The sequence below is a fragment of the Hypanus sabinus genome, chromosome 19, assembly GCF_030144855.1.
Source record: "Hypanus sabinus isolate sHypSab1 chromosome 19, sHypSab1.hap1, whole genome shotgun sequence".
Lineage (NCBI taxonomy): Eukaryota > Metazoa > Chordata > Chondrichthyes > Myliobatiformes > Dasyatidae > Hypanus > Hypanus sabinus.
The window spans coordinates 2,902,815-2,920,347 of NC_082724.1; the positions used below are offsets into that span (position 1 = coordinate 2,902,815).

The 17,533-nt window shown below is 53.4% G+C and overlaps 1 protein-coding gene across 1 annotated transcript in view; it reads right to left on the reverse strand.

Annotated features, from left to right (window-relative positions):
- Positions 1-1,887: 1,887 nt before the first annotated feature.
- xpc (xeroderma pigmentosum, complementation group C) overlaps positions 1,888-17,533 on the reverse strand; it is a 65,866-nt gene continuing 50,220 nt past the window's right edge. The window contains exons 13-17 of the mRNA XM_059943899.1: positions 16,600-16,728; positions 11,761-11,930; positions 10,049-10,142; positions 3,218-3,307; positions 1,888-2,448 (exon numbers count right to left, since the gene is read on the reverse strand). Coding sequence (XP_059799882.1) covers positions 2,257-2,448; positions 3,218-3,307; positions 10,049-10,142; positions 11,761-11,930; positions 16,600-16,728 — 675 coding nt within the window. The 3' untranslated portion in view covers positions 1,888-2,256. The remainder of the gene's footprint in view (positions 2,449-3,217; positions 3,308-10,048; positions 10,143-11,760; positions 11,931-16,599; positions 16,729-17,533) is intronic.

A 17,533-nucleotide genomic window follows, 5' to 3' on the forward strand; every position in this document is an offset into this window, starting at 1 on the left:
TCTATGTGCACCTCTTCCCACCCGCTCATTACTTCCCCTAGGGCCCCCCTTTCCCTTTCTCCACCCCTTGGCCTTTCCCACCTATCACCTTCCCCTCCACCCCACCTCTTTATTCTGGCATCTTCCCCCTTTCTTTTTAGTCTTGAAGAAGGGTCTCGCCCCGAAATGTCGACTATCTATTCATTTCCATGGGTGCTTGCCTGACCTGCTGAGTTCCACCAGCATTTTGTGCGTGTTACCAAGGGGAGGTTAAAGTTGCGAACTGGTTCCTCCTCCTGATGTCAATAATCGGCTTCTTGGCCTCGGTGTACGGTGTGAGAGGTGGTCAAGTGGCAATTCTCAGCCAAGTTTTCAGTCCCCTTCCAAAATGCTGATCCGTCACAATCTTTGACTCAGCCAATGTTAGTTAGCAAACTTGAATATGGCATTGGAGCTGTCACCGTCATAAGTGTAAAGCAAGTGTCAGATATCTTTATCACCCCAGGATGGAGAGAATCAAGTCTGAGGTCCCATCCCCTGGTTCCCATGAGTGATAGTTATTGACTCACAGCCCAACTGGTCAGTGTAGGCATAAATGCCTAAGGCAACTAGTCATTTGTCTTTAACTTTTATCACACTGCATCATAAGACATAGGAGCAGAATTAGGTATTTGAGCTATACCTAGCCACACAGTCGTGTATAGAGAGAGTAGAGCAGTGGGCTAAGCACACACCCCTGAGGTGCACCAGTGTTGATTGTCAGCGAGCAGGAGATATTATCACCAATCCGCAGATTGTGGTCTTCAGGTTAGGAAGCCGATCCAGCTGCAGAGGCCCAGGGTCTGTAACTTATCATCAGGATTGTGGGAGTTAAATGCCGAGTTATAATCAATGAACAGCATCCTGATGTAGGTATTTGTATTGTCTAGGTGGTCTAAAGCCATGTGAAGAGCCTTTGAGATTGTGTCTGCCATTGACTTATTGTGACAATAGGCAAATTGCAATGGGCCCAGGTCCTTGTTGAGGCAGGAGTTCAGACTAGTCATGACCAACCTCTCAAAGCATTTCATCACTGTCGATAGTCATTAAGGCAGCTCACATTATTCTTCTTAGGCACTGGTGTAATTGTTGCCTTTTGGAAGCGAGTGGCAACTTCCGTCCATAGCAGTGAGAGGTTGAAAATGTCGTTGAATACTGCCACCAGTTGGTTGGCACAGGTTTTCAGAGAAGTGACCTTTACTATCTGTGTACTGTCCAAATGTTTTAAACGTCACAGCTTGGAAACAGTCTCTTCAATGCAACTTCTCCACGCCAACTGATGTGCCTACCTGATCAAGTCCCATTTTTCAGTGGCCAAGAGTATTCCCGGGTTTCATAGAGCAACAACGGCAGAGAAGAGGAAGGAAGGAAGGATCCGGCATGTTGAAGCAGGAAGGTTGTCTGTGGTTTGCCCACAGGCTGGTGGGATGCCATCCTGTCTGAGATCGCGGATTACTTCGTAATTATTTATTTAGAGATACAGTTTGGAACAGGCCCTTCCCAACGAGCCGTGTCATCAACAACCCACCCTTTTAACCCGAGCCTAATCACAGGACCATTTACAATAACCAATTAACCTAACTGGTACATCTTTAGAACGGGAATGACGTACAAACTCCTTATAGACTGCACTGGAAATGAACACGGAACTCCAAACTCCCAGGCTCCTGAAATGTGATAGCGTCATGCTACTCTGTGATTATTCCCCCTTCAACCAGCCTTCCTGGAGGGATTAACCGAGCCCCTCTTCCCCATGGGACAGAGCAGGCTGGGGCTGAAACTGGCTGACCACTGCCTGCAGAGGAGGGAGCTGTACTCCTCCCCACCGTCTCCTGTTCACCCTGTGTGCAATTAAGAGTCCAAAGAGTCTTTGTTACAAATCAACACACTTTATTTTTTCTGCAAATGTAGAAAAGAAATTTAAACACTTGAATAATTCCGCAGTGAAGTTGTAACTGAACAGCCGGTAATGCCTGCTGGGGTGAGGAAGTTGGGGGACAGAGGGACGAGGGTACAAGTTTGGCAAACGTGGTTCTTACAAGAACAGAATGCCTTTCTCCCGGTCAGGGACCCACTGATTCCCGGCAGGATGGTGATAGCCTGAGCAATGTACAGATTGAAGCACCTCACCCACACGGAGTGCGGAGAATCGGAGGCCGTGTGGTAGCAGTAAATAATGGGATGTCCCTGGAAACGGGTTGGAGTCCTCTCCGCCGGTGGGTGTGTGTGGGTGGGGGTTCACAGCTTCTCGAAGGGGAACAGGTGCTTCTCCTCGCCTCGCTTCAGTTTGCGCCCCTTCTGGCTCCTCCGCCCTTCCTGTCGGTTCAGGGGCCATGAGGAAGCAGCGTCAGTGGCCAGGGTCGATTCGCTGGGACCCTCGTCCTCAGAGCAGCCTGTGGGCTCCTGCCCGGAGTTTACAACAGCTCCCTCCTAAAGGAGGAAAGACAGTTACCATACTGGCAGAAGGGAAAGTTTTACTGAAACGTGCAGAGTTTGGGAGGAAAGCACTGCTCAGGACTGATGAATCGGATCAGGTTTATTATCTCCGACATATATCGTGAAAGTTGTTTGGGGGTAGTGGTAAAAAGGAATACAAAAAATTACTATTAAAAATATATAAAAAGTAGAGAGAAAGAGCAAAAATAGTGAGGTAGGGTTCCTGGGCTCATTGTCTGGTCAAACGTGAAAGCAGAGGGGAAGAAGCTGTTCCTTAAACATTGAGCTGGTGTCTTCAGGCTCCCTGATGGTAGCAATGAGGAGAGGTGCTGGGTGTCCTGAAAAATGGATGCAGTCTTTCTGAGACATGGATAGTGAACGGCCTGAACAATTCAGGGGAACCAGACCCGCAGGGTTGTTCCCACCAGCAAGCAGCATTCCCGAAAACTTCAGAAGTCCAAGGGATTTGCAAGGTTAACTTGCAGAGCGAGTCAGTGGTAATTCATTTTCAGAGGACCAAAACGTGGAAGGATGTACTGCTGGGGCCAGGCAGGGGGGGATGTAGGGGTGAGGAAGGGTTACAGAGATGGGGAGAAGGAGGGAGGAGGTCATGGAAATGAGGAGGGATATCAGCCAGATTAGGACTCAGATGGGGAGTGTGAGGGGTTTGAAATGGAACAAGCTGTGGTATTTTATGCTGGAGAGTCAGCAGGGTGGATGCAGTAACTAAGTTTAAAGCTCCTCGCAGCATCTAAGACGTTACCTGGGATTGGTAGCGAGCCTTCAGCCTCTCCCTAATCAGCAGCCCCTTCACCAGCAGCTTCCAGTTCCCCAAAACCCGCTTCTCACGCTTCTGCACAGAAACACAACAGTGACCTGTCAAAACAACAGAATCTGCAGGGCCAGCCACCTCCACACCACGAGTGGTGGGACTGAAAAACCCAGGGACCGCATTCTCATCACACACCCTGAATACGCATCAATCCACTGTCGTGTACAGACTGAAACTTCTCCACACACTCCCAGAGCCAGACATCACAGTGAATCTCCCTCCACACCGTCCCATCACACACTCCCGGGGTCAGACACAGAGTGAAGCTCCCTCCACACTGTCCCAACATACACTGCCGGGGTCAGACACAGAGTGGAACTCCCTCCACACAGTCCCATCACACACTGCCGGGGTCAGACACAGAGTGAAGCTCCCTCCACACTGTCCCATCACACACTCCTGGGGTCAGACACAGAGTGAATCTCCCTCCACACCATCCCATCACACACTCCCGGGGTCAGACACAGAGTGAAACTCCCTTCACAATGTCCCATTACACACTCCCGGGGTCAGACACAGAGTGAAACTCCATCCACACCGTCCCATCACACACTCCCGGGGTCAGACAGAGTGAATCTCCCTCCACACTGTCCCATCACACACTCCCAGGGTTAGACACAGAGTGAATCTCCCTCCACACTGTCCCATCACACACTCCCGGGGTCAGACAGAGTGAATCTCCCTCCACACCGTGCCATCACACACTCCCGGGGTTAGACACAGAGAGAATCTCCCTCCACACCGTCCCATCACACACTCCCGGGGTCAGACAGAGTGAATCTCCCCCCTCACCATCCCATCACACACTCCCGGGGTTAGACACAGAGTGAATCTCCCTCCACACTGTCCCATCACACACTCCTGGGGTCAGACACAGAGTGAATCTCCCTCCACACCGTCCCATCACACACTCCCGGGGTCAGACACAGAGTGAATCTCCCTCCACACCGTCCCATCACACACTCCCGGGGTCAGACACAAAGTGAAACTCCATCCACACCATCCCATCACACACTCCCGGGGTCAGACAGAGTGAATCTCCCTCCACACCATCCCATCACACACTCCCGGGGTTAGACACAGAGTGAATCTCCCTCCACACTGTCCCATCACACACTCCTGGGGTCAGACACAGAGTGAATCTCCCTCCACACCGTCCCATCACACACTCCCGGGGTCAGACACAGAGTGAATCTCCCTCCACACCGTCCCATCACACACTCCCGGGGTCAGACACAGAGTGAATCTCCCTCCACACTGTCCCAACATACACTGCCGGGGTCAGACACAGAGTGGAACTCCCTCCACACAGTCCCATCACACACTGCCGGGGTCAGACACAGAGTGAAGCTCCCTCCACACTGTCCCATCACACACTCCTGGGGTCAGACACAGAGTGAATCTCCCTCCACACCATCCCATCACACACTCCCGGGGTCAGACACAGAGTGAAACTCCCTTCACAATGTCCCATTACACACTCCCGGGGTCAGACACAGAGTGAAACTCCATCCACACCGTCCCATCACACACTCCCGGGGTCAGACAGAGTGAATCTCCCTCCACACTGTCCCATCACACACTCCCAGGGTTAGACACAGAGTGAATCTCCCTCCACACTGTCCCATCACACACTCCCGGGGTCAGACAGAGTGAATCTCCCTCCACACCGTGCCATCACACACTCCCGGGGTTAGACACAGAGAGAATCTCCCTCCACACCGTCCCATCACTCACTCCCGGGGTCAGACACAGAGTGAATCTCCCTCCACACTGTCCCATCACTCACTCCCGGGGTCAGACACAGAGTGAAGCTCCCTCCACACTGTCCCATCACACACTCCTCGGGTCAGACACAGAGTGAATCTCCCTCCACACCATCCCATCACACACTCCCGGGGTCAGACACAGAGTGAAACTCCCTTCACAATGTCCCATTACACACTCCCGGGGTCAGACACAAAGTGAAACTCCATCCACACCATCCCATCACACACTCCCGGGGTCAGACAGAGTGAATCTCCCTCCACACCATCCCATCACACACTCCCGGGGTTAGACACAGAGTGAATCTCCCTCCACACTGTCCCATCACACACTCCTGGGGTCAGACACAGAGTGAATCTCCCTCCACACCGTCCCATCACACACTCCCGGGGTCAGACACAGAGTGAATCTCCCTCCACACCGTCCCATCACACACTCCCGGGGTCAGACACAGAGTGAATCTCCCTCCACACTGTCCCATCACACACTCCCGGGGTCAGACACAGAGTGAATCTCCCTCCACACCGTCCCATCACACACTCCCTCCACACCGTCCCATCACACACTCCCTCCACACTGTCCCATCACACACTCCTGGGGTCAGACACAGAGTGAATCTCCCTCCACACCGTCCCATCACACACTCCCGGGGTCAGACACAGAGTGAATCTCCCTCCACACCGTCCCATCACACACTCCCGGGGTCAGACACAGAGTGAATCTCCCTCCACACTGTCCCATCACACACTCCCGGGGTCAGACACAGAGTGAATCTCCCTCCACACCGTCCCATCACACACTCCCTCCACACCGTCCCATCACACACTCCCTCCACACCGTCCCATCACACACTCCCTCCACACCGTCCCATCACACACTCCCTCCACACCATCCCATCACACACTCCCGGGGTCAGACACAGAGTGAAGCTCCCTCCACACTGTCCCATCACACACTCCTGGGGTCAGACACAGAGTGAATCTCCCTCCACACCATCCCATCACACACTCCCGGGGTCAGACACAGAGTGAAACTCCCTTCACAATGTCCCATTACACACTCCCGGGGTCAGACACAGAGTGAAACTCCATCCACACCGTCCCATCACACACTCCCGGGGTCAGACAGAGTGAATCTCCCTCCACACTGTCCCATCACACACTCCCAGGGTTAGACACAGAGTGAATCTCCCTCCACACTGTCCCATCACACACTCCCGGGGTCAGACAGAGTGAATCTCCCTCCACACCGTCCCATCACACACTCCCGGGGTTAGACACAGAGAGAATCTCCCTCCACACCGTCCCATCACTCACTCCCGGGGTCAGACACAGAGTGAATCTCCCTCCACACTGTCCCATCACACACTCCTCGGGTCAGACACAGAGTGAATCTCCCTCCACACCATCCCATCACACACTCCCGGGGTCAGACACAGAGTGAAACTCCCTTCACAATGTCCCATTACACACTCCCGGGGTCAGACACAAAGTGAAACTCCATCCACACCATCCCATCACACACTCCCGGGGTCAGACAGAGTGAATCTCCCTCCACACCATCCCATCACACACTCCCGGGGTTAGACACAGAGTGAATCTCCCTCCACACTGTCCCATCACACACTCCTGGGGTCAGACACAGAGTGAATCTCCCTCCACACCGTCCCATCACACACTCCCGGGGTCAGACACAGAGTGAATCTCCCTCCACACCGTCCCATCACACACTCCCGGGGTCAGACACAGAGTGAATCTCCCTCCACACTGTCCCATCACACACTCCCGGGGTCAGACACAGAGTGAATCTCCCTCCACACCGTCCCATCACACACTCCCTCCACACCGTCCCATCACACACTCCCTCCACACTGTCCCATCACACACTCCTGGGGTCAGACACAGAGTGAATCTCCCTCCACACCGTCCCATCACACACTCCAGGGGTCAGACACAGAGTGAATCTCCCTCCACACCATCCCATCACACACTCCCGGGGTCAGACACAGAGTGAATCTCCCTCCACACTGTCCCATCACACACTCCCGTGGTCAGACACAGAGTGAATCTCCCTCCACACCGTCCCATCACACACTCCCTCCACACCGTCCCATCACTCACTCCCGGGGTCAGACACAGAGTGAATCTCCCTCCACACTGTCCCATCACTCACTCCCGGGGTCAGACACAGAGTGAAGCTCCCTCCACACTGTCCCATCACACACTCCTCGGGTCAGACACAGAGTGAATCTCCCTCCACACCATCCCATCACACACTCCCGGGGTCAGACACAGAGTGAAACTCCCTTCACAATGTCCCATTACACACTCCCGGGGTCAGACACAAAGTGAAACTCCATCCACACCATCCCATCACACACTCCCGGGGTCAGACAGAGTGAATCTCCCTCCACACCATCCCATCACACACTCCCGGGGTTAGACACAGAGTGAATCTCCCTCCACACCGTCCCATCACACACTCCCGGGGTCAGACACAGAGTGAATCTCCCTCCACACTGTCCCATCACACACTCCCGGGGTAAGACACAGAGTGAATCTCCCTCCACACCGTCCCATCACACACTCCCTCCACACCGTCCCATCACACACTCCCTCCACACTGTCCCATCACACACTCCTGGGGTCAGACACAGAGTGAATCTCCCTCCACACCGTCCCATCACACACTCCCGGGGTCAGACACAGAGTGAATCTCCCTCCACACCGTCCCATCACACACTCCCTCCACACCGTCCCATCACACACTCCCTCCACACCGTCCCATCACACACTCCCTCCACACCGTCCCATCACACACTCCCTCCACACCGTCCCATCACACACTCCCTCCACACCGTCCCATCACACACTCCCTCCACACCGTCCCATCACACACTCCCTCCACACCGTCCCATCACACACTCCCTCCACACCGTCCCATCACACACTCCCGGGGTCAGACACAGAGTGAATCTCCGTCCACACCGTCCCATCACACACTCCCAGGGTCAGACACAGAGTGAATCTCCCTCCACACCGTCCCATCACACACTCCCGGGGTCAGACACAGAGTGAATCTCCCTCCACACCGTCCCATCACACACTACCTCCACACCGTCCCATCACACACTCCCTCCACACCGTCCCATCACACAGTCCCGGGGTCAGACACAGAGTGAATCTCCCTCCACACCGTCCCATCACACACTCCCTCCACACCGTCCCATCACACACTCCCGGGGTCAGACACAGAGTGAATCTCCCTCCACACCGTCCCATCACACACTACCTCCACACCGTCCCATCACACACTCCCTCCACACCGTCCCATCACACACTCCCGGGGTCAGACACAGAGTGAATCTCCCTCCACACCGTCCCATCACACACTACCTCCACACCGTCCCATCACACACTCCCTCCACACCGTCCCATCACACACTCCCGGGGTCAGACACAGAGTGAATCTCCCTCCACACCGTCCCATCACACACTCCCTCCACACCGTCCCATCACACACTCCCTCCACACCGTCCCATCACACACTCCCTCCACACCGTCCCATCACACACTCCCTCCACACCGTCCCATCACACACTCCCTCCACACCGTCCCATCACACACTCCCGGGGTCAGACACAGAGTGAATCTCCCTCCACACCGTCCCATCACACACTCCCTCCACACCGTCCCATCACACACTCCCTCCACACCGTCCCATCACACACTCCCTCCACACCGTCCCATCACACACTCCCTCCACACCGTCCCATCACACACTCCCTCCACACCGTCCCATCACACACTCCCTCCACACCGTCCCATCACACACTCCCTCCACACCGTCCCATCACACACTCCCTCCACACCGTCCCATCACACACTCCCGGGGTCAGACACAGAGTGAATCTCCCTCCACACCGTCCCATCACACACTCCCGGGGTCAGACACAGAGTGAATCTCCCTCCACACCGTCCCATCACACACTCCCTCCACACCGTCCCATCACACACTCCCTCCACACCGTCCCATCACACACTCCCTCCACACCGTCCCATCACACACTCCCTCCACACCGTCCCATCACACACTCCCTCCACACCGTCCCATCACACACTCCCGGGGTCAGACACAGAGTGAATCTCCCTCCACACCGTCCCATCACACAGTCCCGGGGTCAGACACAGAGTGAATCTCCCTCCACACCGTCCCATCACACACTCCCGGGGTCAGACACAGAGTGAATCTCCCTCCACACCGTCCCATCACACACTCCCTCCACACCGTCCCATCACACACTCCCTCCACACCGTCCCATCACACACTCCCGGGGTCAGACACAGAGTGAATCTCCCTCCACACCGTCCCATCACACACTCCCTCCACACCGTCCCATCACACACTCCCTCCACACCGTCCCATCACACAGTCCCGGGGTCAGACACAGAGTGAATCTCCCTCCACACCGTCCCATCACACAATCCCGGGGTCAGACACAGAGTGAATCTCCCTCCACACCGTCCCATCACACACTCCCTCCACACCGTCCCATCACACACTCCCTCCACACCGTCCCATCACACACTCCCTCCACACCGTCCCATCACACACTCCCTCCACACCGTCCCATCACACACTCCCGGGTTTATATGTGAGACGCTCTTCTCAGATTATGTTTCTACTTCTCACCCTACCTCTGACTGAGAGAGGTGTCAGTGGGGATGGAACGGGTGCTTTTGGCTGTGAGCAGGCCTACTGGGATTGTCCAGAATGGTTCAGCTTATAACGTGTTGAATTTTTTGTCAGGGTCATTTGGAAGTGTTCCACAAGCCTGAGGTCATCACAGTCCCTCATGCCAATTCCCACTGCACCCCATTCTCACCCCCTCCCTCTCCTGATTTCCATCTGCCCCATTCCCCTTATTAGCCTACCCTCCCTCCCTCCCTCATTCCCACCCCAACCATTCCCTTCCCAGTTTTCCAGAGTGCTTACCAGCTGCTCCCTCTTGGCCTGCTCAACCTCCTCCTGTTCACACGCTGTCCGTAAGACCTCCACGTGTTCCTCACAAACCACGTACCCATCTAGTCTGTGGTAGCAAGAGGGAGTTACTGTCAGAGTCACAGAGCATGGAAGCAAACCATTCAGCCCAACTCCTCCATCCCACAATGCCTTCCTGAGGAAGTCCCATTTCCCTGTATTTGGTCCATATCCCTCTAAACCTTTCCTATCCATGTACCTGTCCATACCCCTCTAAACCTTTCCCATCTGTGTTCTTGTCCAAGTGTCTTTTAAATGTTAATGTATCTGCCTCAACCACGTCCTCTGGCAGCCCATTCCACAAACTCATTACCTGTGTGGAAAAACTTGCCTCTCTTTCAGAATTTCTCCTCTCACCTTAAACCTGTGCCACAAGACTACGAGACCCAGGACATTCCCACATTGTCTGCTCCACCATTCAATCAAGGTTTTTTCCCAACCATATTCTCCAACCTTCTCCCTGTAAATCTTAACCCCCCCCCCCCACCCCACCAATCAAAAACCTATTAACCTTCGGTTTAAATATACCCAATGACTTGGCCTCCACAGCCATCTGTGGCAATGAATTCCACAGATCCACCACTCTTTGGTCCTAGACTCCCCCACCATAGGAAACATCCTCTCCACATCCAGTCTGTCTAGGCCTTTCAATATTCAATACATGTCAATGAGATCCCCGTCATTTTTTAAACTCCAGTGCGTACAGGCCTAGAGCCAGCAAACACTCATGTTAACCCTTTCATTCCCAGAATCATTGTCGTGAACCTCCTCTGGACCCTGTCCAATGCCAGCACAACTATTCTTAGATAAGGGGCCCAAAACTGCTAATGGTACTTCAGGTGCGGTCTGACCAATGCCTTATAAAGCCTCAGCATCACATCCTTGCTCTTGTATTCTTGTCGTCTCGAGACGAATGCTAACATTGCAAATGCCTTCTTCACTACTGACTCAACCTGCAAGTTAACCTTCAGGGAAACCTACACAAGGACTCCCAAGTCCCTTTGCACCACTGATTTTTCTTTACATTTAGAAATAGTCTGTGTCTTTATACTTCCGACGAAGTGCATAACCCCACACCTTCCTGCTCCCTATTTCATTTGACCTCTAGTTATAGACTTACCCAAAAATACTGTGAATATCTCTGCCAGTCGTGACTTAAACCTCTATCACATCATCCCCTTCACTCCAGGGAACAGAGACCCAGCCTGCCCAGACTCTTCCTGCAACTCTAGCCCACTCAACCTGCTCGTTAACTTCTCTCTGCCAACTGCTCAGACTTGCAGTGAACAGAATTAGAAACAGACCATTCGGTCCCTCTGCTCCATGCTGGGCATTCTAATCCGCAGAAGAGGGAGGGTTGGGGGGAGGTGAAGGGGAAGTTTTGGGTTGAGGAGGAGGAAAAGGGCAGGGAACAGAAGGATGAGGAAGTTAGCACAGAGGAAGGGTTACGTGGAGGTGAAGGGGGAGATTCGTGAATAGGGAGAGTAAGGGTGGAGACAGAGCACCATGTGTGTATGGGGGGGGTTAAGAGGGAGAAGGGTTGGGGGAGGGGAGGGTGGGGACAGTGGCGAGAGGAGAGTTGGGGGAGGGGAGTTGAGAGGGAATGGGAGGGTTCGGAGAAGTTGGGGTAAGCGAGGGATCTCAGCAATGTTGGGAGACTTGCATACATCGGGTGTGAGTGTCCAGAGTGGAAATCGAAGCCAGTGACGGCATAGGCGCAGTCGATGTCCAGCTTACGCGCCACGCGGTGCAGGTTGGGGATCTTCAGGTGTCGGCAGCCCAGAGGCAGCATGCAGGGTCGGAACAGATAAACGTTCCCAAACTCGTTCCGCGGGACCTGGCAGCAAGAAAAATGAGGCACAGTTACTTCTCCTTTAGAGGAGTGGTAGTGAGGGAGGGAGGGTCACACTGTGGAGGGGTGGTACTGAGGGAGGTTCACACTGTGGGAGGGGTGGTACTGAGGGAGGGTCACACTGTGGGAGGGGTGGTACTGAGAGAGGGAGGGTCACAATGTGGAGGGGTGGTACTGAGAGAGGGTCACACCGTGGGAGGGGTGGTACCGAGGGAGGGAGGGTCACAATGTGGAGGGGTGGTACTGAGAGAGGGTCACACCGTGGGAGGGGTGGTACCGAGGGAGGGAGGGTCACAATGTGGAGGGGTGGTACTGAGAGAGGGTCACACCGTGGGAGGGGTGGTACCGAGGGAGGGTCACACTGTGGAGGGGTGGTACCGAGGGAGGGAGGGTCACAATGTGGAGGGGTGGTACCGAGACAGGGAGGGTCACACTATGGAAGGGTGGTACCGAGGGAGGGAGGGTCACACTGTGGGAGGGGTGGTACCGAGACAGGGAGGGTCACACTGTGGAGGGGTGGTACCGAGAGAGGGAGGGTCACACTGTGGGAGGGGTGGTACTGAGGGAGGGTCACACTGTGGGAGGGGTGGTACTGAGAGAGGGAGGGTCACACTGTGGGAGGGGTGGTACTGAGGGAGGGTCACACTGTGGGAGGGGTGGTACTGAGAGAGGGAGGGTCACAATGTGGAGGGGTGGTACTGAGAGAGGATCACACCGTGGGAGGGGTGGTACCGAGACAGGGAGGGTCACACTGTGGAGGGGTGGTACCGAGGGAGGGAGGGAGGGTCACACTGTGGGAGGGGTGGTACTGAGGGAGGGTCACACTGTGGGAGGGGTGGTACTGAGAGAGGGAGGGTCACAATGTGGAGGGGTGGTACTGAGAGAGGATCACACCGTGGGAGGGGTGGTACCGAGACAGGGAGGGTCACACTGTGGAGGGGTGGTACCGAGGGAGGGAGGGAGGGTCACACTGTGGGAGGGGTGGTACCAAGAGTCAAAGAACATAGAATAGTACAGCACAGTACAGGCCCTTCGGCCCATAATGTTGTGCCAACCCTTAAACCCTGCCTCCCGTATAACCCTCCACCTTAAATTCCTCCATATACCTGTCTAGTAGACCCTTAAATTTCACTAGTGTGTCTGCCTCCACCACTGACTCAGGCAGTGCATTCCACGCAGCAACCACTCTCTGTGAAAAACTTTCCTCTAATATCCCCGTTGAACTTCCCACCCCTTACCTTAAAGCAATGTCCTCTTGTACTGAGCAGTGGTGCCCTGGGGAAGAGGCACTGGCTGTCCACTTTATCTATTCCTTTAATATCTTGTACACCTCTATCATGTCTCCTCTCATCCTCCTTCTCTCCAAAGAGTAAAGCCCGAGCTCCCTTAATCTCTGATTATAATCCATACTCTCTAAACCAGGCAGCATCCTGGTAAATCTCCCCGGTACCCTTTCCAATGCTTCCACATTCTTCCTATAGTGAGGCAACCAGAACTGGACACAGTACTCCAAGTGTGTCCTAACTAGAGTTTTGTACAGCTGCATCATTACATCGCAACTCTTAAACTCTATCCCTCGACTTATGAAAGCTAACACTCCATAAGCTTTCTTAACTACCCTATCTACCTGTGAGGCAACTTTCAGGGATCTGTGGACATGTACCCCCAGATCCCTCTGTTCCTCCACACTACCAAGTATCCTGTCATTTACTTTGTACTCTGCCTTGGAGTTTGTCCTTCCAAAGTGTACCACCTCACACTTCTCCGGGTTGAACTCCATCTGCCACTGTTCAGCCCACTTCTGCATCCTATCAATGTCTCTCTGCAACCTTCGACAATCCTCTACCAGTGAGTGCACATTATCTGAGATCTAACCAGAACCCACAACACCTCCTCATTAGTCAAGAGGGTCCTTTAAGAGACATGGAGCTTAGAAAAATAGAGGGCTACGTGGTAGGGAAATCCTAGGCAGCTTCTAGAGTAGGTTACATGGTCAGCACAACATTGTGGGATGAGGGGCCTGTAACATGTTGCAGATTTTCTACATTTCTAAGGCTCTGGAGCATCTAAGAAGATCGAGGTGTGTAAAGCTCCTTGCCCTAACAACTTTCTACAGAAGAACCACTGAGGGTGAAGTTTGGACAGGAAGACCCAGAGGACAGTAAAAAAAATATCGAGAGGATCAGCGGGTCTCCCTCCCCCTCATTTGTGACATTTATCAGCAGCGTTGCAGATGTAGGGCCGGAACCATTGTTAGGGATCCCTACCACCCACCTCACAATCTCTTTGGCCCAGTACAGTTAGAAAGGAGGTACAGGACTAGAACTGCCAAGTTCAAGTTTAACTGTCATTCTACTCTACACGAATACCAGCTAAATAAAACAGCTTCCTCCCTCAGGACGTGAGACCCTATCACTGTCTTCACTGGGACTGCGAGGTCTGTACTGTTTACCTGTGCTGCATTCTGAATGACGTTTTACTAACTTATAGTATTATTTTCCATTATGTGCTGTGTGAGAAATGTTTTGTGGGTACACTGTGGTCCAGGGGGGGAGGGGACATTGTTTCGTTTGGTGTATATATGTATTGTGGGTGACCGTGGTCCGGGAGGAGGGGACGTTGTTTCGTTTGGTGTATATATGTATTGTGGGTGACCGTGGTCCGGGGGGAGGGGACGTTGTTTCGTTTGGTGTATATATGTATTGTGGGTGACCGTGGTCCGGGGGGAGGGGACGTTGTTTCGTTTGGTGTATATATGTACTGTGGGTGACCGTGGTCCGGGGGGAGGGGACGTTGTTTCGTTTGGTGTATATATGTATTGTGGGTGACCGTGGTCCGGGGGGAGGGGACGGTGTATCGTTTGGTGTATATATGTATTGTGGGTGACCGTGGTCCGGGAGGAGGGGACGTTGTTTCGTTTGGTGTATATATGTATTGTGGGTGACCGTGGTCTGGGGGGAGGGGACGTTGTTTCGTTTGGTGTATATATGTATTGTGGGTGACCGTGGTCTGGGGGGAGGGGACGTTGTTTCGTTTGGTGTATATATGTATTGTGGGTGACCGTGGTCCGGGGGGAGGGGACGTTGGTTCGTTTGGTGTATATATGTATTGTGGGTGACCGTGGTCCGGGGGGAGGGGACGTTGGTTCGTTTGGTGTATATATGTATTGTGGGTGACCGTGGTCTGGGGGGAGGGGACGTTGGTTCGTTTGGTGTATATATGTATTGTGGGTGACCGTGGTCCGGGAGACGTTGTTTCGTTTGGTGTATATATGTATTGTGGGTGACTGTGGTCCGGGGGGAGGGGACGTTGTTTCGTTTGGTGTATATATGTATTGTGGGTGACTGTGGTCCGGGGGGAGGGGACGTTGTTTCGTTTGGTGTATATATGTATTGTGGGTGACCGTGGTCCGGGGGAGGGGACGTTGTTTCGTTTGGTGTATATATGTATTGTGGGTGACCGTGGTCTGGGGGGAGGGGACGTTGTTTCGTTTGGTGTATATATGTACTGTGGGTACTCGGTGGTCCGGGAGACGTTGTTTTGGTTGTACAGTCAGATGACAGTGAATTTGAACTCAGAACGGGTTAGAAGAAGGCAATGGAATGTTGCTCCCGTTGCCAGGGTTTTAAATTCAAGAGCAGGGAGGTTTTGTGGCAATTGTACAGGGTACTGGTGAGGCTACACCTGGGTTATTGTGTGCAGTTCTGACTTGAGGAGGGAGATACTGGCTTTGGAGATGGTGCAGAGGAGGTTCACCGGCTTGATACTGGAGCGGAGGAGGTTCTGCTTATGAGGAGACATTGAGTCACCTGGGGCTGTACTATCTGGAATTCAGAAGAATTAGAAAGAAAGTTATAGAAACAAAATCATGAAAGATAGATGAGATAGAGTCCGGAAAGTTGTTTCCACTGGTGAGTGGAAGTGTAACTAAGGGACATAGTCTCAAAATTGAGGGGAATTGTTTTAAGGAGATGAGGTGAAAGTGTTTTTCCCAGGGAGCAGGCAATTTGTGGAATTCCCTGCTCAGGGCAACAGTGGAGTTGCCTCACTAATATATTTATTCACAGTTAGATAGATTTTTACATAGCAGAGGAACTGCGACACAAATGCACCTTGTTATTTGTTACCTTGTCGGTGGTAATATTACTGGGTGTGTTGTGTGCGAGTTCTATGTACTGTGTTGTGCACCTTGGACTGGAGGAACGTTGTTTCATTTGGTGGTGTATGTCTACATTGGAATGACAATAACTCAACAACTAAACGCTCCAGGGAGGTGGAGCTGAGTCCATGGCCAGATCGTATTGAAAGTCAGAGCAAGCTCAACAAGTCAGACAGCAGACTCCTGCTTCTAGTTGTGCTCCTTCCCCTCCGTGTTTGGGACCTTGCTTTCCACCCAGCAGTGACAGCATCCCCAATGGTTCCACAGTGAACGCAAGCCTCCCTCATTCCCACAACAGCCTACAGGAGCTCCTGGGTGAGGGAATTCAGTTAGTAGAGGGGGAGTTAAGGTTGGGGATGAGATAATTTGGGCGGGGGGTGGGGCTGATGCTGTGGACAACCTCACCAAAAGTGGAACCAACTTGGGGGCTGACCAACCCGTTTGGGGAAGGAACAGGACACCAAACCCCACTCAACCCTCTACGGTCACACCCACCTTTCCATCGGTGGCCCTGGGCGGGTGGTACTCCTCAGTCTGCCAGCGTCCGAAGAGCCCTAGGTCATCGCGGTTCTCCAGGCCTGACATCCGAGCTCGTCGCGCCCTGTTTGACTGGCTCTTCACCACCTGCAGGTGACCACAGCACAAGGTCACTGCAGCCAGCAGTGAGGAGGAGGTGGGGGATGTTACCGAGAGGGAGGGAGGGATGACGGGCATTAGAGGGAGATGGAGAAACTTTAGAGAGGGTGCAGAGGAGACTTGGCAGGATGCTGCTTCATATCTTATCAGGAAAGTTTGAGGGAGCTAGGGCTTTCCCCTTTGGAGCAAAGGAGGACGAGATGTGACTTGATAGAGGTGTCCAAGATGATCAGAGGCAGAGACTTTCTCCCAGGGTGGAAATGGCTAATACAAGGAGTAAAGTACTGGGGGATGTCAGAGCTCGGCTTTCGTACAGAGTGGTGGACACATGGAACGTTGGGAGATGCAGATACATTAGGGGCATTTAAGAGACTCCTCGACAGGCACATGGATGATAGAAAAATGGAGGCTGTGTGGGAGGGAAAAGATTGATTTTAAGAGTAGGTTAAAAGGTCAGCACAACATTGTGGGCAGAATGTTCTTTGTTCTCATAAGAGGTAGTCTACTTAAGACAGACGAGGAGGAATTCCTTCACTTGAAGGTTGTGATTCTTTGGAGCCCTCTCATTGCGAGGGGCCTAGGGGTGGTGTTGGATTGAGGCTGACAGTATAGATCTGGGGAACTGAGGGGGTCTATGGGCGGGAAGGAGGCAGAACCGAGGCCAAGGTCTGACTGAGCAGGTAATCGGGCAGGGTGGGCGATGGGGTTTGGACGGCTGGCTCCTGCTTTGTGTGAGGGGGAGGGGGAGAGGGAGCAGAACTCCAGCAAACTGTGGGAGGTACAGGAGGCCGGG